Below are 25,187 nucleotides of genomic sequence, written 5' to 3' on the forward strand. Positions count from 1 at the left end.
CCAAGGCCATGTTCAGGTGCTGAATGGGTGGCGAACCCTAGGGAAGGGAAAAAAGCAAGTAGCTCAGGCCATGTATAAACTTGGTCTGAATGTTGCAGTAATAATATACCTTGGCTGTCTGACGTCCTTTAAACTTTCAAAGTGCCTTTGCCTCTATTTCTCCTTTTAAATTTTACAAGTGTTTTGTTTGCCTGTTTTATGACTGCACCTTGGGCATATGGAAGTTCCCAGGACAGAGACTGAATCTGAACCTCAGCATCTGTGGCAATGCCAGATCCTTTAACCCACTAAGCCAGGCTGGGGATCGAACCTGCACCTCCACAGTGACCTGAGCCTTTGCAGTTGGATTCCTAACCCACTGTGCCACTTCAGGAATTCCTACAACAAGTTTTGATGTGACAGAAGTATCATATCCCTATTTTTTTCTTTGTTAATTCATATCCTTTTTATTCTTTTTAAAACTGAAGTGTATCGGTAATTTACAATATTATGTTAGTTTCCAGTGTGCAGCAGAGTGATTCAGTATTTTTGCAGAGTATACTTCATTTGTCATGTCCCTGCTTTACAGATGAGACCATGAAGGCTCAATGAAGGGATGTGATTTCTCTGTGATCACACAGCTAGACATAGAGATAGACATAGCGTTCCTTCTTTCTACTGCCCCAAACCACCTCCTTGCCCTTATAGCATTATCCACCAAAAAAGTAAAGGTTTTAAAAATAAACCCTAAAGTATAAGCGGGCTCCTGAATGCAATGCCTCCTCTTGTGTACACTGGGAAGGCTTCAATTAGAACTGTAACTAGAGGAGTTCCCATTGTGGCTCAGTGGGTTAAGGATCTGGTATTGCTGCGAGCTGCAGTGTAGCTCTCAGATACGGTTTGGATCCGGTGTTGCTGTGGCCGTGGCCTCAGCTGCAGCTTCAATTTGCCCCCTAACCTGGAAACTTCCATACGCCTCAGGTGCAGCCTTAAAAAAAAAAAAAAAGAATTGTAAAGAGGATGTGCTTTCTGAATCCACAGGTGCTTTGCTAAATCTGCGATGCTCCCTCAGCAGAGTCCTGGCTGCTTTGAGGGCTCACCCTGTTAGTCCCTGAAGCAACTGAAGTCAGTGACGAGAAAAGCACATTTTTTTTTTTTTTTTTAATGGCCACACCCTCAGCATATGGAAGTTCTCAGCCCAGGGACAGATTCCGAGCAGCAGCAGCAGCGCCTGATCCCTCAACCCACTGCACCTGGCCAGGGATTGAACCGAAGCCTCCACAGTGACCTGTCACAGTTGGACTGTCAACCCACTGCCCCACAGCGGGAACTGCAAGAAAAGCACTTTTAAAGAGTTGGAGAACTTTACAATAAGCCTGCAGAGAAAAGTCTGAGATGAATAGGATGAGAAGTTGGACTTGGGAAGACCTGGAGAAAGAACCTTCCAGACAGAGGCCTAATGAGTACAAAGGTCTTGTGGCAGGAATATGCTTCATTTGTTTAAGTTTTGTTGTTCAGGTTTTTTTTTCATTGTTATACTCTTAAGGAGCTTCTTTAGACATATATTTTCCCCTTATGCTCTCCTCCTTCATGAAATTTTAATGCCACAGATATACTGCATATCTGCTGAGTAGAGTGGAGTTTTTGAGGGCCATAAGTTATTATAATATGTAAGGTTTTAATTTTTGCCTCCACCCCCCCCCTGCCAAGAACCCATTTTCATGCTCCTTAAAGTCATCCAACAAGGCATAGGAAGTTTAGGGAAAAAAAGGCAACAAATGTGGCTGGAGCTTGGTACCAGACAAGGTCAGAGAGTTAATGAGGGGCTCATCATTGGTTTTCAAGATTGGGTCCTGCACTGGCAGTGTCAGTATTAACTGGAGCGCACTAGAAATGGAGTGGCACCCAACCATCTGTGTTTTAGCCACCCCTCCTGGTCACTCTGTGCAAGCTGAAGTTTGAAAACCACTGGGCTATCTCACTGATTGCACTATGGGTCACAGGAAGGGGTAGGGGTTTTATTCCAAATGCAGTGGGAGGCCACTGGAAACTTGTACACATGGGGGAAATAAGATCTGAGGACATTTTTAAAAGGTATCTCTGGTTATTACAAAGAGATGAGACTGGGGGTGGGGTGGCAAAAATCAAAGAAAGAAGCGAAGACAGAAAAGACTGATGCCCTGGTCCTCATCTATTAAACGGAGATACCAATATGACCAAGGAGATAGTTTCCATTGTGGCTCAGTGGGTTAATTAAGAACCTGACATAGTGCCCGTGAGGATAAGAGTTCAATCCCTGGCCTCACTCAGTGGCTAAAGGATCCAGTGTTGCTATGGCTGTGGTGTAGGCCAGCAGCTGCAGCTCTGATTCGACCCCTTGCCCAGGAACTTCCATATGCCACAGGTGTGGCCATAAAAAGAAAAGAAAAATATGACCAAGTGTATCAGCTCGTTGTAGGGACTGAGTGAATACACATAAAGCACAGTGCTTGGCATATAGTAACTATTACTTATTTATAATAAATATTTAAACTATTCTGTTTTATTTCCAATTCTCTCTTCCAAACTCCTACGGTTAACATTGAAATAAAGATTCTCCCACCCCTTTTTGACTCCACTATTTTTGCTAGTGATACCAATTCAGTGGGTGGGGTCGGGGGTGGCTTGGTAACCTATCTTGGTGGGCTGGTAAGTCTGTAACTTGCTGCAAGGCTGCTTCGGGTCATGGTGAAGGTCCATGGTGTTCTAGTCAATGTCCTTTCTTTTTCAGTTTTCCTATGAGATTTAACATTGGCCTGGCAAATAAAACTTCATGTGAAATCTGAGGTTTAGAATCAGTTCTATAATTAACTTTGGAGAGTTTTTACATCTGTAAAACAGGAAGTGAGATACGCAGGGTTAAGCATGGACTTTGTCATCAGGTAACCTTGGATTAAGACCTAACTCCAGCAAGTAACTGGTGGGATCCTGGGCAAGTCATTTAACCCCTGTAAATCAGTTCTATGAAAAATACGGATATAATACTATCTACCTCATGGAATTGAGGCTGAAACACGAGAAGGAGTAGAAAGCATCCAACACTGTGCCTGCCATTCTGTGTTAGCCTCCATAATGATGACTATTGAACCTGCCACAGAGGCTAAGTAGCTGCACAGACCACTATAAAAAATGTAGTTCTTCAGGCCCTGGAAAACATTTGGGTTTGGAGAAGACACCAATGAGAAAGGTTGATAACAGAGATAAAACATCTTCAAGCAGTATGCTTTTTTTTTTTTTTTTTTTTTTTTAAAGGGTTGCACCCACGGCACATGGAAACTCCCAGGCTCAGGCTCGGGGTTGAACCAGAGCTGCAGCTGCTGGCCTATGCCACAGCACATGGGATCTGAGCCACGTATGTGACCTACACCACAGCTCATGGCAACACTGGATCCTTAACCCGCTGCGCAGGGCCAGGGATGAAACCTGCAACTCCATGGATATTAGTTGGGTTCATTACTGCTGAGCCACAGAGGGAACTCCCAGGATGCTCTGTATATATACAAAGGTAAATGGATCTGAAATAATCTAGCCAGGTCAGGAGAACTCCCCTCTACGGTTTGACCTCACAGGAATGGGAGGTTCCAGAGAGGGTTTTCTTGACCAAGGAGTTTAGCTTGGGAGCAGACCTAATTCCATTAGAAGAAAGCACCCATTGCCCATGCAGCCCACCTAGCCCTGCACTACCTGTTCCCTGCCCACCCCTCCCCTGGTCTTGTACTTCTTCCCCTCATTCTCTAGTCACACTGGCCCCCTTCCAGTTCTTCCTCTGTCTGAGCTTCTTTCCACCTCAAAGCATGAGGGGATTTGGAAAGTGCCTGGCTAAACCAGCTGATCCTTAAAAACACAGATTAAAGGTGAGTTCCTCCAGACTCATAGACATGGAGGACAGACTTGTGGTTGCCAAGAGGGAGGAAGGGGGGAGGGCGATGGACTTGGAGTTTGGGGTTAGTAAAGGCAAACTATTACATTTAGAATGGATGGCCAAGGGGGTCCTGCTGTATAGAATAGGGAACTGTGTTCAATTTCTTGGTATAGAGCATGATAGGGGATGATATGAGAAAAAGAATCTGTATAGGGGAGTTCCCATCACAGTGCAGTGGTTAACGAATCTGACTAGGAACCATGAGGTTTTGGGTTCGATCCCTGGCCTTGCTCAGTGGGTTAAGGATCCAGCGTTGCCGTGAGCTGTGGTGTAGGTCGCAGACGTGGCTCGGATTCCGAGTTGCTGTGGCTCTGGCGTAGGCCGGCAGCTACAGCTCCGATTAGACCCCTAGCCTGGGAATCTCCACATGCCTCGAGAAGCGGCCCTAGAAAAGGCAAAAAGACAAAAAAAAAAAAAAAAAAAAAAAAGAATCAGTATATATGTATGACTGGGTCACTTTGTTGTACAGTAAAAATTGGCACAACATTGTAACTCAACTATACTTTAATAAAAAGAAAAAAGTGACTTTCTCATAAAAGCCATTGTGTAGTGGTTATGAGTGAAGACTCTGATGTCGGATCACCCAGGGTTCAAATCCTGATTTAGACAGCTGGCATCACATGGGCAAATAAACTCATGTTGCTGTGACTCTGTTCCCTGATCTGCGTAATGGAAAGAGCACTGGTGCCTTGCTATGAGGTTTGAATAAGCTGATACACAAAGTGTCTGGAAGAGCTGTGGGCTATGGACCCTGACTCTATGTGTTATGTGTTATTTGTTCTTTTAGCTCCCTATACCTCTCTTTTTCAGCACTTTTCACATTGTAATAAAATAGTGATGTACTTTGTTATATACTATCTGCCTCCAAGGACCACATCTGCCTTCTTAACCACTGGGCCCTGAGCAAGCATCTTACAAAAGCAGCTGCTCAATAAGTAACTGCTGGATGAATAAAACAGAGCTGCTTATTCATTTTTTAAAAACTGAAAGCACAAGGGAGTCTTCTTTTTCCATATACAATATTTAAGAGCTGACCCTAGTTGATGAGTAGTTTCTTTTAAAAACAAGGGAAAAAGGATAATGCAATGTAAGATCTGTGGCCGGATGGACCCCAGTACTTGTTCCAAGAATGAGGGGTGCTTGCCTCGGAGGTGAGCACTGGGGGAAGTGCATGGTTACTACGAACAAGCTCCTAGTGTTCCCACTACAACACAGTGGTTACTGTGAAATCTCTGCAGATTTTCAGATGAATCCCTCAAGCCAGGTGACGGTTCTAATGGTGAACAGAGCAATTACTTTCAGGTCCCACTAGAGTGACCTTACTCTCAACTCAACACAAGGCCAAGTACCAAGAGGGAGGTGGCGTCCTATAGGCCCTGGTTGTCAGTAAAGATACAACTCCTCTCTGAGGAGCAGTATAAACAGCTGCAGAGGAAGAAGGGGCAGGACTAGCTCTTAGGTTCTCAATACCTTCTATGGAGCCCATGTCAGGTCCAGGACCCCACACTTCTAGGGGGCTCAAATAAGATTAAGTGCTAAAGAGGTCCAGGACCCCACACTTCTAGGGGGCTCAAATAAGATTAAGTGCTAAAGAGTTCCAGAAAAACTCATTTCTTTGGAGTCACACACACTTAGTTTTTCACCATTTTTCTGAAAGATACTCACATTTATTCCATTTCTTCAGCCAGGATCCAGGATCTCTTATCTGCCTATTAGTGGGAGTAGAAGGGTGTGCAAATAGACTCTCACTAAAGTACAGAAAAAATGTGTTTGTGAGAATCTTTCCAGGAAGATGTACTATAGCTTTCCTTAGATTTGTATATTGGGCCCATGTCTTTAAAATGGTTTAGAACTAAATCCTTAAAAAGATGAACACTTGACCTCCAACCCAAGACCAAAGTCTGCAATGGGCAGCCTGCAACAGATTACTTATTTGTGAACCTGTGCCCTATGAAATCCAGACAAACGTCTGCAGGGTCAAGTGATCTCATGTGTCCAAAAAGACAGAAGGCTGATGGATATCCTGACCATGATAAGATGTAAGCTAATGAATAACTGGGTCATACTGATGCTCTCATGAACATGAAGGGCCCTGAAAAAAATGACTCATCCATTACCTTGTACACTTAATCTTCTGTTGGTATTTACATATTTTCATGACACCATTGCCTTTACTTGCTGTACTGGGATAGATGTATGATAACATTATTTAGTAATATTGACTGCCATTTACCAGGTATATCTTCAGAACCAGAGGCTAGCTCTAATCCCCTCAACAACCTAATAAGTTCAGTTTAATTGTGACTATCCTAAGGCTCAAGGGGCCACTCATTTTTTAAGAGGACGAGCAGGATTTATGTGCTAAGATATGTTTAATTTCTCCTCCATTATTATTATTTTTTTTTTGGCTAGACCCTCAGCAGCATGTGGAAATTCCCAGGCCAGGGATCCAATTTTGCACCACAGCAGTGACCTAAGCCACAGCAGTGACAATGCTCGATCCTTAACCCACTGAGCCACCAGGGAACTCCTATTTCATTCGCATAGAGCCTACAAAAAAGAGAATCTTTACCAGTGAACTAAATGCTTTAGGATGTCACTGTTTGCTATTGTTGACAGTATTCCATTTCTACCTAAATATATCCACCAGTTTAATTATTTAGCCTCAAAATTGTATTAATGAAACTCTGCTACTCACAGTCATCCCATGTCAATAGCTTTTCCACTCTCCAAGAGTTAGAGGCAAATGAACTAAAAGTCAAGGTTAGAAGAGCTACTGGGAATCACTGGAGAGTTCCCATGTGCCCCACCCCACCCCAACACACACACACACACACTGGTAGGGGCTTTACAGAGCAGCTGCATCTCATTCACCTTTGTAAGCCCAAGGCTGGCACACTGCTGGTGCAGGACACACCCGGAATTATGGATTGACTTCTAAGGAATTTGGAATCCAAGGAACAGACTCTAATTTCCAGACAGGAGATGTATCCATTACCCACAAGGTCCAGATTTCTTCCTGGGTAGCATCTCTTGATCTGACTCCAGTCGGCAGTGTGGGGGATTTCTCCATTTCCAACTTTGCTCCTACTCATGGACTTGACTCTGGCTCTACTGGCATGTGAGTCACTGGAATCCATGCTCTGGATTTTTTATGGGAAAAGAAAAATAACAGTGGAAAGGAAGAAAGAAGGGAGAGAAGGAAAGACGGAGGAAGAGAGGAATGAAGAGAGGGAGAGGGAGGGTCATAGAGAAGGAGATGCAGTTGTAATTGATCTGTAAAGAATCTGTAGTTACTTCACAAAATTAGAGCCTTTTTTTGAAGCTGAAAAGAAGCCTCAACAATAGACTCACTTCTTCACCAACAGCTGTGGGTTTGGAGGCATGGCTAGGAAAAACCAGCTCCGCAAGGCCAGAGAGTTTATCAGTCAGTGGCAGACTTAGTCCTGGAAACCAGTTTTCTCTCACACTGCTCTTCAGATAAAGATTTTTCTATTGTGGAAGGTCAGCTTCTGCATTAATCCCATTCCTGATTGGAAAACCTGAATACAAATATCTCTCAGAGAAACACTGGTACAGAGTAAAAGCTTGAAAGAAAAAAAACCAAGTACAAACTCTGCTGACTTGTGCATTCTAACCTGGGAGGACAGAAGAAAAGAAAACCAAAAGGGGAAATAAGTCAAGACAAGAGGACAGACGTGAACATGTACTTTACAGCCCCATCTGCAAAGGTTTAGTTTAAGGGAGGGGGAAAAAACCATCTAAAATAAAAAGTATGTGTCCAATACTTTTTCTTTACATTGACTGCTTTTAATGGAATGATAAACTGTTTACCTCATCTAGCCAGATTATACTAACATATGTTAATGCATATTTTACCTGTACTCAGCTTAATCTTTCCAGTTTAGAAAAACTCTTTCATTTAAAAATGTTCATAGTTTTCCAACATTAAGCAAGAAAAATTGTTAACTGGAGTTTCATGGAACCCAGACCAGGGCCTAAGAAAAGTCTCATACTTGAAGGATAATCTTGAAATAGGCCTTTGCCAAGAGCTAACTAATATATTCAGGATCCGACAATATTTTCAAAGCAAAGAGAAAGTGTTTCAGCACATTTTCCCCTAGTACTACAGCTTGTTATGACTAGTGACAGGACTGCTGGCTCTTTTTCTCGGGGTCTTTCATGTCCCTGCCCACTGGTTTCTGCCAGCAGTTGGAAACAGCACAGGATAAGCAGAAGTTCATTTGGGACGCAGCTCTATAGAAGCTTCTCATGCACTCTATAGAAAAGAGTGCATGAGAAGAAACTCATGCTGCATGAAATGCAGAGATGCTGGCCATGAGACAATACAATCAGCTGGTCCTAGAAACAGCACAGTGGTGACAGAGTACAGAATCAGGATGCAGGAGAGAGGGCGCCTAAGCTGTGCCCTGCCTCTAATGAGATAGGAGATTTTAGGAAAATTCCTCTAGTACCCTGGATTTTAATCTCCTCAGTCACAGCATGAGGGGACTGGAAAAAGTGATTTACAAGATTCCTTTCAGCTCCAATATTCCATGGCATAAATACATTTAACAACTCTACTCAACCAATGGTATTTGTCCAGCACTCATGCCCCACTCTTCCAACATAGTTACTGAGCACTCTCTCCACGGGGGGTGGGGGTAGGGGCAGTATACTTGACTGCAGGAACCTCCATTCCAGCAGTCACAATTTCCTGGATTCTGCAAATGAAGGACCACATAAATTGTGCATTGGAACACAGGGAATATGTTCCAGAGTGGAATTTGGGATGTCTGGGAATATTTTAGACCTTTGCTGAGAGATGTAGTTTCAGATTCCTGAAAGGGCTGCATTATAAGATGGTACCATTTCCTTGGAGATGCTATGGCTTTATCTGAAGAAGAGGATCATCTAATGTGAAGCTCTGGGTCACTGTAATACCCACTGAGAATTCACGTCGTGGATACATATCTTGGATACAATTATATCCCTTTTTCCTCTTTCAGCTCATTAGATACCTTTAGATGGGACTAATTTATTAGAGACAAATGACTTAATTCTAAGGCCACACTATTGTGTTAGCATATGATAAGAGGGTACTATCCCAGCCCCTACTGTGATAAATTTATTTCCTTGACGTTTCTTTTCTCTACCCAATCCTACCCACTTCCTCCACAGACTTCCTTCTATACCCTAGAGCTTTGCAGCCTCCTGGATGAGACAATTTCCTTTGTTTTCTCAAGTCTACCCAGATTTTCCTCCCCTCCTCCACTCCAATATCTACCCATGGAGGCGGGGGGGGGGGAATGAACACACAGAATTGGATTTGATGAGTTTACCATAACCACATTATAAGGGAGGAAAGAAAAAAAAAAAAAGCTTCCCTTTAATTAGGATGTAGGACTTCCTCTGACAAATCATAAAAGTTTTATTAATTAACTTTGACAGCCATCCCCCCCCCCAACTCAACATCATTTCCGAGGTCTCTACCTTGAGCTGTTGAATTCTGATCACATAAAATCTTCACTGTAAACTAGACTGGGGGACGGAATTCAATTTTCCTGCTTCTGTCTCAAGGCAAGACAAGGATGAACATTAAAAGGTCTTTTTAGAAAAAAAAGCTACCAAAGAGTTCGAGTCCCCCACAGGATTTTTGCTGCCAAACGCTCACAGAGAGAAGGCTCCAAACACACTTCATTGAGGAGATGATTAACAACTGCAAATCTCAAGGCATTTTCGTGCTGTTTACTGACACCGTTCCTGCCCTTTCCCTGTCCTTTCCTCATCCGTAAAAGAGCTCAAGTCTTTATAATTAAAAATACAATGAAATAAAAAGAAAGAAATGAAAGAGAATGGTAGTGGGTGGAATTGGGGAGGGGGACAGTGAGGTGGAACTATACACTTCAACAATAATTACCAAAGTCTAAAGTAAAAAAACAAGAAATTAGCCTTTTAAGACCTTTATGGGAGCAGAGATAACATTTAAAACAATGACAGGAAAAGCCTCCAAAAGATGAGCGTTAAGGACGATCTTCACTTGGGTATCAAACTGGAGCAGATCCAACTCTTTTAGGGGAAGGAATAACTCTTTGCAAAGAGCGAAGGCAAACATTTCTTTGAGTTTCCTTTTCTGAAGTTGGGTTCTGGAATATTAGTGCTTAAGATTGTCCACCCCACTATAATATTAAAATCTGCCCGTGATTCTCTAAGAAATGCCAGGAAGAGCCCAAGGAGCATTTTTACACTGTCTGTAGTCAAAAGAGAATAAGAGAAATTGTTCTTACCTCTGAACCATGATCTCGGCTCATTTAAAGGGACTGGAGAGAACAGACAGGACAAAGAACACATGTATTAAGCGCTTGTGGTGTGTGTGTGTGTGTGTGTGTTCTCCAAATACAAGCCGGTGGAAGTAGGGACCTAAAAACCCCGACGCCTTCCGCTACCATATAATCGCAAGGAAATGACCTTACCGTTTGTTGCTTTGATTAGAAACAAAAGCCTTTCAACATGAGTCAGGAGAGCAATGGGAAAAAAAAATTACAACCACCAAAAACTTCTGCTATTTTTTTTGGCCACCAAAAGCCTCTCTTCCTAACGTGTTTAAAACACATGATGAAATGTTGTTTACTTCATTAATAATGCATGGTCTGAGTTGGATAATAATTCAGAGATGGGCCATGCCATCTAAGAATCCGAACTTTGATTTCAGCTCTTCAATCTGTCCGCATTCTGAACAGGGCAGGGAACTTAATGAATGCAAACAGAAATAAGATTTAACTCAACTGTGCCACTCACAGCCATTTAATGCCAATAGCTTTTACACTCAAAAGGAAACTCAGAATTCCAGTGGATAACCTTCGTAAGATCAGTCACCATCAGTGATGCTAGCCAGACACAGAAAATCTTGGCAGGATCACTATGGTCCCAAAAAGGATTTACTTTGTTTGCATTTAACAGAATCATTACTATTGAAATTACTGACTGGGTGGGGAATAATCAAAATCCATTATATTTCAAGGTGAAGCAGAGAGAAAAATATACAGAATCCAGGAAAAATAATAAATCCACTTGCTATTTTTAGAATGGTTAAATAAGCACTTGTGACGTGGTACCATGCTTCTCCCATCTGAAAAAAGAACCTTCTGGAATTGTACGTAAGTGTGTGGTATGGCTAAGAACATGAGTTCTCGAGTCAGACAAACTTGGTGTTTTGTCACTATATGTTCTTGGGAAAGTTACCTGACCGCTTGGAGAATCTGTTTGCCCCTCAGTAATATGGGGATAAAAATCTCAATTTCACTAGGGGTATTGGAGGAATTAAATGAGATAATATATACAAAGCACAAAAATTTTGGCAGGCAAAATTTATGTACATAGATAAAAGGTGAGGTACCCTCTCCTCCAAAAAAACTCTTCTCCCCCAGAAATAAGAGTGTAGCCTTGACTTCAAGTCCTTTTAAAGACTCCAATTACTTCGAACTATAATGTACTATTTGGGGAAGACACCATAGCTTGAAACGACGTCATTCAGTGCCACGTTTGGATGCTTCTACAGGTCACACGGTGAAATCAGTAGAGAAGGTGGTAAAGAATTTAACAGAGTCAGTAATTATTGCGGGCATGTGAACTCTCAATTGGAGAGGTTGAATGTTAGAAGAAATACGTTACTTAAACACTACTTGAAAAGGCCATGCATTCTGAACCTAGAAACTATCATACTAAATTAAGTTAGTGAAAGACAAACATCATATGATATCACTTACATGTGGAGTCTAAAAAAGGATTCAAATGAACTTATTTGCTAAACAGAAACACACTTACAGACTTTGAAAAACTTATGGCTACCAAAGGGGACAGGTGTGGGGGCGGGGGGATGGACTGGGGGTTTGGGATTGGCATATGCACACTGAGGAACACGGAACGATTGGCCAACAAGGATCTGCTGTGTAGCACAGAGGACTCCACCCACTGTTCTGTGATAATCTCTGTGAGAAAAGAATCTGAAAGAGAATGGGTGTGTGTGTGTGTATGTATGACTGAATCACTTTGTTGTATAGGAGAAATCATCACAACCTTGTAAATCAACCATACTTTAATAAAACTTTTAAAAACCCACAAATTAATAGAAAAAAAAAAAAGGCCATGCAGTAGGTGCTTATACTGGAAGACAATGCATATACACCTATAAAATGAAGGAAAAAGGGGGAAAATATCATGCAATAATATTCGCAGTGAAGTATCACATACAGAGACTGAAAAAGTGCTGTGGCTCAAACAACAGAGTCAGAAGCAAAGATACTATGCTTGGGTTAGCTAGGAGGGTGACTCAATGAGAGACTTCTGTGTCAAGGACAACACACAGGTGCACGCGAAGAGGCTGCAAAAATTACTTCATAAAGAGGGAAAGTGCAAGACAGAAACCACCCAAATTACTGATCTATAGGACAAATGATCTTAAGTATTAGAAGTAAATATTTGACTATTTCATCTACATTCTTAAGCTTTTAAATATTCACGTTGTCCTAAAACATTTGTTTTGAATCTTATTAGTGAGAAGATGGGGAAGTGGCTTTGTATTTGGGGGAACCCCTATTTGGCTATATATAACATCAAAAACTCAATAAACAGTGACTTTTCTCATCAGGTTAGACAGTCTACTGAGAGGACTAGTGTGACATTTCCAATTGTAAGGTAAGAAATATTCATGACAGAAGAATAATTCAAATTTTGATTAATAGTTTTAGAATCGAGGCAGCAGAACAGGCTAAAATCTGGAAGCGAGGCCAACCTGAAGTGTCAGCTAAGGTGATAGACCAAATACAGGATTGGGGCAAGGTCAGGTACTGGCTTTGGGAGCGCACAGGAGGATTAAAACTAGGAGGTGATTAGAATGAGTGTGTGCTGTTTTTGCCTATCCAAAGTCTGCTTCACATTTCCTAATCACAGATCTATGCTCTTCTATGAAGGCACCATCCAAATGAATAAAGTGATCTAACCTCATGACTCCATATCAAAGCATAAAGATGTGAATCAGAGGGTTTCTTGGTGGTTTAGGTTAAGGATCTGACATTGTCACTGCTCTGGCTAAGGCATGATCCCTGGCCCAGGAACTTCTTCCTGCCTTGGGTGCGGCCAAAAAAAAAAAAGAAAAAGATGTGATTTAGGAACAACCAATAAAAATACTTTACCCTCATATTCTCTAGTTATAGGGATCAGGGAAGAAGTGTGTTTGTTTTTTGTTTGTTCTAGAATTGTGAAGCTGGGATGAGGGCCGGGGCTTTCAGAGTACTTCGGGCCGGACAGAAGAGGTAGAGAGAAGCAGGCTCCAATGACTATCTGCATCACTGTAATTTCTACTTCTCCTGAGATAGTTTAAATTTAAAAAATTCATTTGCAAACAAAAAGGTCCTATCTAATACATCAGTTCATGGGAGACAGTATAAGTGGAATCAGATACCCTTCGTCAGCTGACCAGCAATGCTCAGTGGAGTTCCCATCGTGGTGCAGCAGAACTAATCTGACTCGTAACATGAGGACACAGGTTCCAATCCCTGGCCTCCCTCAGTGGGTTAAGGATCCGGCGTTACCGTGACCTGTGGTGTAAGTTGCAGATGTAGCTTGGATATGGTGTTGCTGTGGCCAGCAGCTGCAGCCCTGATTCAACCCCTAGCCTGGGAACTTCCATATGCTGTGGGTGTGGCCCACAATGATCAACAAGTTGGGGGATTATCAACGTAGAATTGGGGAGCTTGGTGGCACTCCAGGGGCAAAGACCAGGGTAGATCAAGGTGCCAGGGATTCAGGCTTGGGGAAAGGATAGTTCCTGCAGCAGTAGGGTATCAGATAGGAGCTCTGTGGTCAGTGTAAGTAAGCACTTGCATAAAGGGCCCACATAGGAATAGCAGCAAACCTCACTCCACATCCAACCTGCAACAACTACTCTTCCAAAAGGCTCCTGCAGGGCAGTCAGACACTGGGCAGGGCTTAACTAGGGAGCCAGGAATGTAGACTTGGGCAGCTCTGTTAAGAGGTCTCATTGAAAATGAAATTAAATTTTAGGAATTCCTATTGTGGCTCAGTGCATTAAGGACCTGACACTGTCTCTGTTAGGATGTGAGTTCAATCCCTGGCCTAGCTCAGTGGGTTAAGTATTTAGTATTGCTGCAACTGTTGGTGTTAAGTCGCAGATGTAGCTGGGATCTGGTGTTGCTACGGCTGTGGTGTGGGCCTCAGCTGCAGCTGCGATTTGATCCCTGGCCTGTGAACTTCCATATGCCACAGGTGTAGCTGTAAAATAACAAAAAAGAAAAAGAATTAAAATTAAAAAAATAAAACTAGAAATACAACATTGTAAATCAACTACACTTCAATAAAATAAGTTTTAAAAAAATGAAAAAAAGAAATGAAATTATATCCCCAGAATAAGTCCAAATGAAATATGGGTATTTGTGGAGTTCCTATCATGGCTCAGTGGTTAGTATCCATGAGGACAAAGGTTTGATCCCTGCCCTTGCTCAGTGGGTTAAGGATCAGGTGTTGCTGTGAACTGTGGTGTAGGTCACAGATGCAGCTCGGATCCCATGTTGCTGTGGCTATGGTGAAGGCCAGCAGCTACAGCTCCAATTCGACCCCTAACCTGGGAACCTCCATATGCCACAGGTATGGTGCTAAAAGACAAAAAAAGGTAAAAAAAAAAAAAAAAGAAATATGGGTATTTGTGACATTATGCCTATAAAATGTAAATTGTGACACAACTGGATGATCACTAGTGAGCTTGGACAAGTATACTGGTGACTTTGTGGGGGGTTTCACCACTCTTGGAAGCGTGTCCATCACTTTAGGGAAAAATATGTGGAAGAATAGTCTGATTTTTAAAGAAATACAGTCTTAGAAATCTTCAGCCTTGCATTTATCACAAAACTATCACTTTTATCACAGAACACTTCAAATACCAAATGAAGGCCAGACACACCATAAAATCTCAACACTGACAATGTACTGCAGTTTTCCAAAACTCCAACAGCTAAGCACAGCTCTGAACCCTTGTCACAAACTAAAAGGACAAACTTTAAGCCTGGCTCATCTCCTAAATTTAGTGAGGTTGGCATTAAAGAAAAGAATATTACTTTCATAACTCCTCATCCTTCTCTAACTCTGCCTCTAGAACAATTCAGTTCCTTTCAAATATTCATGGTGCACTGCCTATGTGCAGAAGCCATGCAAAGGAAATCATGAAAACACCATGGTCCTGACCCTCACGGGATTTATAGTCCAGACTTGATGTCTCTCAAGGTGAGTGGAGTGATCTACCTTTTTTTTTTTTTTTTTAACCTTACAATCAACCCTGCATTTGAAGAATTATGCATCCCTTTTACACACATGCTGGTTCCTGTTTTCCATCTTTTATCAATCTGGATGCCAGACTTCCTTGAGTCCCTGATAATTTTTTTTCTCTAGATTTGCATTCATTCCAATAACTATTTTTGAGGTGCCTAATAGTAATGGCTGTGTGGAGTCCCCACAGATTGCCAGGCTCAGAAAGGCACCACTCTTGGTTTAATGCTTGGCTGTCCTGTCACTCTTATTATGTTTTGAACAAGGGGCCCCACATTTTCAATCTGCACCGGGTCCTACCAATTGTGCAGGTGCTTCTGCTAGGTATTGGGCTAGAAGGTGGGACATAATGGTGAAAAGGAGAGATGTTCAGTGAAGGGCGGGAAATAAAAAATAAATGAAATTCCAGGTGAGGATAAAACCTACAAAGCAGGAGGATGTGATAAAGAGGCATGCAGGGCACGGGGTGGTGAGAGCAAGCTTCCAGGCTAGGACCAGAGGTTAAGAAGCTGCCAGCTGTGAGAATGGAGATGGGATGGAGGGGAGGGGGTCGCTGAGTTCAGGACCATTTCTGCCTTCTGCGGGGCGATACCATGTGGCACATGGAAATCTCTCAACTAATATTTTGAATGAATAGAACTTCTGCTTCAAAAGGAGGAGCAACCAAATATAGAAAACAAATTCATAATTTACTAGAAACTGGGACACCCTCGCTGACCAATAAGGAACATTTGCAGTTTACTCAAGGTCTCCTTCAGGATCACATGTTTTAGCAGATGGAGGGGGTACAGTATGTCCAGAAAAACAACCCAAATGGAAAAGTCCATTACTCATATTCCCCTCCAGGCAGAAAAAGAGGGAAGTTTCTTCTTCTAGACAGATTCTCTTGCTTTCTTAGCCATAAACAGAAAAATAGAAATGAAAAAGTTAAGGAGAAAGGCAGGCACTGTGGGATGGGGGTTGGGGAGTTCCTTTCTATCTGTTTCACAAGATGAGTGCCATGACTTTTGATTAGGTTTTACTGTAAGGCATGTGCAGTTTTTCAGGCGATGGACACTAAAATCTAATCTCACTCCTGTGTTTGGAAAAATGAATAGAGAAAGGCCTGTGAAGTTCAGAAATCATCAAAAATGCTCCAACATTCACTGAAAAGTGCATATATTCATTGTTTTATTTTCTGCTTTATTTATTTTTTGGCTGCCATGTGCAGTGACTTAATGTGGGATATCAGTTCCCAGACCAGGGATTGAACCCAGGCTGCAGCGATGAAAAGTACCAAGTCCTAACCACTACATTACCAGGAAACTCCTTATTTTCTGATTTTAAAAGGCACAATGAATAAATAGTTAACAGCCTACATTTATTGAGTGCCAAATGGTACCAAGTACTGTGCTCTGTGCTTTACATTCTTTTAAAAATTTTCTTTTTAAATTGTATTTTCCATCATTGGCTATCTCAGGATACTGGACATAGTTCCCTGTGCTGTACAGCAGAACCTCATGGCATATCCATTATAAATGTAATAGTTTGCATCTATTAACCCCAAACTCCCAGTCCATCCCTCTTCTCCTACCCCCGCCATGCTGATCTAGCAACCTCAAGTCTGTTCTCTCATGTCTGAGTCTGTTTCTGTTTGTAAGTAGGTTCATTTGTGCCATATTTTAGATTCCACATATAAGTAACATCATATGGTATTTGTTCTTCTCTTTCTGACTTACTTCACTTAGCATGAGAAAATCTAGATCCATCCATGTTGTTGCAAATGGCACTATTTCATTCTTTTTTAAGGGCTGAGTAGTATTCCATTATGTACATGTACCACATCTTCTTAATCCATTCATCTGTCAATGGACATTTGGGTTGTTTCCATGTCTTGGCTGTTGGGAATAGTGCTGCAGAAAACAAAGGGCTGCACTCATTTTTTGAACTGTAGTTTTGTCTGGATATATGCCCAAGAGTGGGATTGATGGATCCTATGGTAGTACTATGTTTACCTTACTGAGGAACCTCCATACTGTTTTCCACAGTGTTTGTATCAATTGACACTCCCACCAAAAGTCTAGGAGGGTTCCCTTTGCTCTATACCCTCTTTAGTATGTTATTTGTAGACTTTTTAATGATGGCCATCTGACCAGTGTGAGGTGATAACTCACTACAATTTTGATTTGCATTTCTCTAATAATTAGTGAGGTTGAGCAACTTCGTATGTCTGCTGCTGTGCCCCAGGCTTTACACAAATTCTTCTTTTATCCTGACAAGAAGCCTATGAAATAGGTACTAGTTCATCTCCACTTTACAAATGAGAGGCAGAGGCTCAAAAGATCTAGTAAGAAAAGTCCCCTCAGTTTGGTGAAGAACAGGATTTGAACCCAGAGTTTACAGTCTTAAACACAGCCTTGACGTTTGGCTATTGTAGACAATGAAAAAAATCCATCTAGAGGTTAACATTCAGGCATGCTGTCAGATTTCCTTCCTATATTTCTGCAGAATCTCATTTTTTTTTTTAGTTTTGTTTTGTTTCCCCCCTTTTCTCTCCCTTTGTCTTCTTGTGAAATCAAAACAAAACTTTATGATGAAAATTTCAAACCCTTACAAAAAGTAGCAGACTGATATAATGAACCCCCATGTCAGTTTCAACAATTTCAACAGTTATCAACACACAGCTAATCTTTTTTTTCTATTTAAATAAGCTTTAATAAGCTAAAGCTCAGTTTTTTTTATTTTTTCAGTTACTGTTAATTTACATTGTTCTGCCAATTTCTATTGTACAGCAAAGTGACCCAGTCATACACACACACACACACACATACACACATTCTTTTTCGCACATCATCCTCCATCATGTTCCATCACAAGTGACTGGATGTAGTTCCCTGTGCTATAAAGCAGGATCTCATTGCTTATCCATTTTAAATGCTATAGTTTGCATCTATAAACTCCAGACTTCCAGTCCATCCCACTCCCTCCCCTTCCCGCTTGGCAACTGCAAGTCCATTCTCCAAGTCCTTGAGCTTCTTTTCTGTATATTAAATTCTATACAAATGATATCATATGGTGTTTGGCTTTCTCTTCCTGACTTACTTCACTTAGTATGAGAATCTCTAGTTCTATCCATGTTGCTGCAAATGCCATTATTTATTCTTTTTTATGGCTGAGTGGTATTCTGTTTTGTGTATGTATGTACACAAAACATCTTCTTAATCCATTCATCTGTCAATGGACATTTAGGTTACTGCCATGTCTTGGCCATTGTGAATAGTGCTGCGATGAACATACAGGTGCATGTGTCTTTTTCAAGGTAAGTTTTGTCCAGATATATGCCCAAGAGTGGGACTGCTGGCTCATATGGTAGTCCTATATTTAGTTTTCTGAGGTACCTCCATACTGTTTTCCATAGTGGTTGTACCAATTTACATTGCCACCAACAATGTAGGAGGGTACCCTTTTCTCCACATCCTCTCCAGCATTTGTTCTTTGTGGACTTGTTAATGATGGCCCTTCTGACAGGTGTGAGGTGGTACCTCATAGTAGTTTTGATTTGCATTTCTCTAATAATTAGTGATGTTAAGCATTTTTTTTCACGTACTTGCTGGCCATCTCTATATCTTCTTTGGAGAAATGTCTGTTCATGTCTTCTGCCCATTTTTCAATTGGGTTGTTGGGTTTTTTTGCCGTTGAGTTGTTTAAGTTGTTTGTATATTTTAGAGATTAAGCCTTTGTCAGGTGCATCATTTGCAGCTATTTTCTCCCATTCTGTAGGTTGTCTTTTTTTTTTTAATGTTTTCCTTTGCTTTGCAAAATCTTGTCTGTTTGATTAGGTCCAATTGGCTTATTTTTGCTTTTATTTCTGTTGCCTCGAAAGACTGACCTAAGAAAACACTTGTATGGTTGATGTCAGAACGTTTCGCCTATGTTCTTTTCTAGGAGTTTGATGGTATCTTGTCTTATGTATAAGTCTTTAAGCCATTTTGAGTTTATTTTTGTGCATGGTGTGAGGGTGTGTTCCAATTTCATTGATTTATATGTGGCTGTCCAGTTTTCCCAGCACCAATTTCTGAAAAGAATGTCTTTTTCCCATTTTATATTCTTGCCTCATTTGTCGAAGATTAATTAACCATAGGTCTCTGGGTTTATTTCTGGGTTCTCTATTCTGTTCCATTGGTCCATATGTCTGTTTTTGTACCAGTACCACACTGTCTTGATGACTGTAGCTTTGTAATATTTCTTGAAGTCTGGGAGAGTTATGCCTCCTGCCTGGTTTTTGTTCCTCAGGATTGCTTTGGCAATTCTGGGTCTTTTGTGATCTCATATAAATTTTTGGATTATTTGTTCTAGTTCTGTGAAAAATGTATGGGTAATCTTTTTTTTTTTTTATTTTGTATGGGTAATCTGATAGGGATTGCATTGAATCTGTAGATTGCTTTGGGTAGTATGGCCCTTTTAACAATATTAATTCTTCTAATCCAGGAGCATGGGATATCTTTCCATTTCTTTGAATCCTCTTTAATTTCCTTAATTTAAGGAATGTTTATAGTTAATGTTAATGTTTATAGTTCTCAGCATATAAGTCTTTCACCTCCTTGGTCAGGTTTATTTCTAGGTATTTAATTTTTTGAAGTGTAATTTTAAAAGGTATGGTATTTTTATATTCCTTTTCTAATATTTCACTGTTAATATACAGAAAGGCAACCAATTTCTGAATGTTAATCTTGTATCCTGCTACATTGCTGAATTCATTGATCAGTTTGAGTAGTATTTGTGTGGGGTCCTTAAGGTTTTAGATATATAGTATCATGTCATCTGCATACAGTGACAATTTTACCTTTCTTCCAATTGGATAACTTTTATTTCTTTTGTTTGTCTAATTGCTATGGCTAGGACTTCCACTACTACGTTGAATAAAAGTGGTGAGAGTGGGCATCCTTGTCTTGTTCCATATTTTAGTGGGAAGGCTTTTGGCTTTTCTCCATTGAGTATTACATTTGCTGTGGGTTTATCATAAATGGTTTTTATTATGTTAAGGTATGTTTCTTTTATACCCACTCTGGTAAGAGTGTTTATCATGAATAGATGCTGGACTTCATCAAATGCTTTTTCTGCATCTTTGAGATGATCCTGTGGTTTTTAACTTTACTTTTGTCAGTGTGGTATATGACATTGATTGATTTGTGTATACTGAACCATTCTTGTGAACTTGGGATGAATCCCACTTGGTTGTGGTGTATGATCTTTTTAAAATGTTGTTGGATTCAGTTCGCTAAAATTTTGTTGACAATTTTTGTGTCTATATTCATCAAAGATATTGGTCTATAATTTTCTTTTTTCAGTAGTATCTCTGTCTGGTTTTGGTATTAGGGTGATGATGGCCTCATAGAATGTCTTTGGGCATGTTCCTCCTTCTTCAACCTTTTGGAAAAGTTTAAGAATGATGGGTATAAGTTCTTCCTTGTGTGTTTGGTAGAATTCGCCTGTGAAGCCATCTGGTCCTTGACTTTTGTTTGTAGGGAGTGTTTCTTTACACATTCCATTTCATTTCTAGTGATCAGTCTGTTCAGTTGATCTATTTATTCTTTATTAAGCTTTGATGGGCTGTAAGTCTCTAGAAAGTTGTCCATTTCTTCTAGGTTGTCAAATTTGTTGGCATATAATTGTTCATAGTATTCTCTTGGTTTTGTTTTGTTTTTATTTCTGCAGTAAATGTTGAGATTTCTCCTTTTTCATTTCTTATTTTGTTTATTTGGGTTTTTTATCTCCCCTTCTTGGTAAGTCTGACCATGGGTTTGTCAATTTTTAATTTTTGTTTATCCTTTCAAAGAACCAGTTGTTTTATTGATTTTTTTCTATTTTTTTAAATCTCTATTTTGTCGATTTCCTCTCTGATCTTTATGATTTGCTTCCTTCTGCTGACTTTAGGTTTTGTTTGTTCTTCTTTTTCTAATTCATTTAGGTGGGGGGTTAAGTTGTTGATTTGAGATTTTACTGCTTTTTCGAGGAAGGCCTGTATTGCTATTAATTTCCCTCTAAGCACTGCTTTTGCAGCATCTCATACATAGATTTTGAATGGCTCGGTCTTCATTATCATTTGTCTCAGAGTGTTTTTTAATTTCCTTTTTGACTTCCTCATTGACTCACGTTTTTTTTAGTAGCATGTTGTTTAGTCTCCATGTAGTTAGTTTTTCCCCCTTTCTTTTCCTGTGGTTGATTTCTAGTTTCATGCCATGTGGTCAGAGAAGATACACGAAATAATTTCTATACTCTTAAATTTGTTGAGGTTAGTTTTGTGCCCAGTATGTGGTCATTCCTTGAGAATGTTCCATTTGCACTTGAAAAGAACGTATATTCTGATTGTTTTGGATGTAATGTCCTGAAAATGTCAATGAAGCCTAACTTTTCTACTGTGTCATATAGGACCTCTGTTGCATTACTGATTTTCTGTTTAGAGGATCTATCCATTGATGTGAGTAGGGTGTTAACGTCTCCTACTATTGTATTCACATGAATTTATCCTTTTATGTCAATTAGTATTTGTTGTATGTATCTGGATGCTCTATGTTAGGGGCATATATGTTGAAGATTGTAATATCCTCTTCTTGAATGGATCCTTTTACCATTAAATAGTGTCCTTCTTTGTCTTTCTTTATGGCCTTTATTTTAAAGTCTATTTTATCTGATATAAGTATTGCAACTCCTAATTTCCTGTCTTTTCCATTGGCATGAAATAGCTTTTCCAGTCTCCTCACTTTCAATCTATATCTGTCCTTTGCCCTAAGGTGAGTCTCTTGTAGACAGCACTGCAGGCTCTTGCTTTTTTAACCAATCTGCTACTCTATGTCTTTTGATTGGAGCATCCACACCATTGATGTTTAATGTAATTACTGATAAATATGTATTTATTGCCATTTAAAACCTTCTTTTCCAGTTGATCTTATATTTCTCCTTTGTATCTTTCTTTTCTTCATTGGATGACTTCCTTTTATTTTATGCTTGTGTCCTTCACTTTTTAGATTTTTTGAATGCAATGTTTGATTTTGATTTGTGGTTGCCCTGTTTTTCAAGAATGTTAATACTTTCCTATATCTGCTTGCTTTAGCCTGACAGTCATATAGGCTTAAATACATTCTAAAAAAAAAAAAAAAGAGTCTAGATTTTCTTACTTTCCTTCCCCACATTCTATGATATTGAAATCCTTTTTAAACATCTTTATGTTTGTCCTTTTGCTGTTCCCTGTCTTTATCGTCACTTTTACAATAGTTTTTTTTTTTTTTTCTTTTTAGATCTGTATACTGGCTTATTTAAATGATTGCTTTCCAACTGTGATTTCCACCATCCTACTTATTCTTACTTCTTTTTTATTTAGAGAAGCCCTTTCAGTATTTCTTTTAGAAAGGGTTTAGTACTGCTGTACTCTTTTTAAGTTTTTGTTTGTTGGAGAAATTCTTTATGTCTCCTTCTATTTTAAATGATATCCTTCCTTGGCATTCTAGGCTGCAGATTTTTCCCTTTTAGAGCTTTCTATATACCTTGCCACTCTCTTCTGGCCTGTAGAGTTTCTATGGAAAAATCAACAGCTAATCTTGTTTCATTAACATTCTCACCCACTTTCTGTCCTTCTGTATGTATTACTTGGGAGCAAATCAAAAACTTCAAATAATTTCATCTGTAAATATTTCAATATAAGTGATAAGGACTATTAAAAAACATAATCTCAATCATCTAAAACAATACTAATATCATCAGCTATCCAGTTAGTGTTCAAATTTCCAATTTTCTCATTAAAGTATTTTTCTTTTCAAGTTTGTTTGAATCAAGATGCAAAAATGTCTACATTTTGCAATCTGTTGGTATTTCTCTTAGGTCTTTCTAAATCTGTAAGTTCCCATTCCATTCATCTCTCTCTCTTTTCTCTCTCCTCTCTGTCCCCTGCTGACACCCCCATTGCTACTTATTTGTTGAAGAACCTGGGATGTTTAACCCATAATTTCTCCTACCATCTGAGTTTTGCTGATTACAACTCTCTGGTGTCATTTAACATGGTCCTCTGTTCACCATATTTCCTGTAGGTTGGATGAACCTGAAGGCTTGGTGAGATTCCAGTTAGATCTTTTTTGGACAGATTGTCTCAACAGTCACCAATCTCTGTTTCCTCATTAGGGCTATCTCTTGCCGTAACATTAGATCAATTGCTAGATCATTTAGTTGATTACAGGTTGCAATATGATGACCTTCCAATTGTATCATCCTTTATTTATGGGCTAAAATATCTGCATAGTGTGAAATTTCCTCTCATCTACCAATGGGGTTACCCAGGGGTAAAATTCACATAGGAAGGACAGAGAAAATACTTGATTCTTCATCTTTACTTACGAGTTTTCAAAGTAATGAGTTGGTATTTCCAATGCTGGCCAAATTGGTTTTCTAAGTGTTTATAAACACATATATTTAAATATATGTGTTTCAATCTATTAAAGTTATTGTTCTTACTGATGTTCAGACTGTCCCATACTAGTCAACAGAAATGTCCTCTAGTCAATTCCTGTGTTGTTTTGATAAGACTCTCATAGTCTTTGATATCTTTCTTGCTACCCTGGGTTGAAAAAAATGTTCATCTTGTACATTTACTTCCCAAGATCTCTGTAGCATCTGCTATTGGTTTTTGTTTCATTTAAAAAATAGAGTTATAAATAGTAAAACATATGTATATTAAATGTTACAATTTGATCGATTTTGACAAAGGTATACATCTACATTATCCACACCCCTACCAAGATACAGAACATTTTCAGAATATTCTGCCAAATGCTCCTCCCAATATTTCCCCATCACCTATAACTAATCGCCGTCCAGATTTCTATTACCACAGATAGTTCTCCCTGTTCTGGAACTCCATAGGAACTGAATTAAAGCGTATATATTTTTTTGATGTCTGGCTTCCTTCACTAAGCAAAATGTTTTTGACATTCATTCATGGAACTGGATATTAACTTGAAGTTAATTTATTTTTTTATTGTTGAATAGGTATTCCACCACATGAATATACTAGTTTATCTATTCTCCTATTAATGGAAACCTGAACTATCTCCATTTTTGGGGGTATTATAAAGAAATATGTTATGGGACTTCCTGTCATGGCACAGCGGAAACGAACCTGACTAGGAACCATGAGGTTGCGGGTTTGATCCCTGGCCTCGCTCAGTGGGTTAAGGATCTGGCATTGCTATGAGCTGTGGTGTAGGTCACAGACATGGATTAGATCTGGCATTGCCATGGCTGTGGTGTAGACTGGCAGCTGTAGCTCTGATTGGACCCCTAGCCTGGAAACTTCCACATGTCGTGGGTGTGGCCCTAAAAAGCAGAAAAAAAAGAAATATGTTATGAACATTCGTTTATAAGATTTGTGTGTGTGTGTGTGTAACACACATCCATGTGTTTGTATGTGTGTATATATGTGTATATATACACATTTTCATTTCTCTTTAAAAAGGAGCGGAGCTAACAGATCATAGAGTGTATGCATATTTCATTTTTAAAGAAACTCTCAGTTTCCCAAAAGGCTATATACTATTTTACACTCCCATCAATAATGTATGAGAGTTTTTTGCCAACACTTAGTATTATAGTTTTTCTTAGTTTATCCACTGTAGTAAATATGTAATAGTAGAAGCATCTGTGTTTAAGTGACTTTTTCTTTCTTTCTTTTTTTTTCACAGGCATATAGGTTTAGCTGATAATTGCAAATTAACAATAACAAACACTTACATAGTACTTAATATATACCAGATGCTGTTCCCATCATTTATAAGGATATACCCAATAATACCTTTGAGATGGGAACTATTATTATCTTTATTTTACAGATGATGAGAAAACAGTAGCTGCCATTCTTCCAGGCATCACATCTCTACTCCAAAAG

At 39.7% G+C, this 25,187-nt stretch overlaps 1 protein-coding gene and 1 long non-coding RNA gene across 20 annotated transcripts in view; both read right to left on the minus strand.

The window, feature by feature from the left end:
- The window catches only part of FRMD4B (FERM domain containing 4B), a 376,886-nt gene that overhangs the window by 157,676 nt on the left and 194,023 nt on the right, over positions 1–25,187 (minus strand). For 4 of the 19 annotated variants that reach the window (XM_084988980.1, XM_084988972.1, XM_084988965.1 and 1 more), the window contains exon 1: positions 10,228–10,325. The exons of 14 other annotated variants lie outside the window; for them this stretch is intronic. Coding sequence is in view for 3 of the 5 variants with exons in the window: in XM_084988972.1 (XP_084845098.1) it covers positions 10,228–10,251 (24 nt within the window). In the remaining 2 variants the exon portion in view is untranslated. Of the gene's footprint in view, positions 1–10,227; positions 10,326–16,995; positions 17,170–25,187 lie in introns of those variants that run through there. One more of the 19 variants, XM_084988969.1, reaches the window with a different exon arrangement.
- Positions 419–5,688, minus strand: LOC146397379 (uncharacterized). The gene is made up of 2 exons (XR_014823517.1): positions 4,308–5,688; positions 419–3,390 (listed from the first exon to the last, which is right to left on the minus strand). It is a non-coding gene; the product is annotated as an uncharacterized LOC146397379 (long non-coding RNA).

This window comes from Sus scrofa, chromosome 13 (assembly GCF_054392235.1).
Source record: "Sus scrofa isolate SSC_HxYL_T2T_F1_AM1 chromosome 13, Sscrofa_HxYL_maternal_Yorkshire_Landrace_v2.0, whole genome shotgun sequence".
In the NCBI taxonomy this organism is placed as follows: domain Eukaryota; kingdom Metazoa; phylum Chordata; class Mammalia; order Artiodactyla; family Suidae; genus Sus; species Sus scrofa.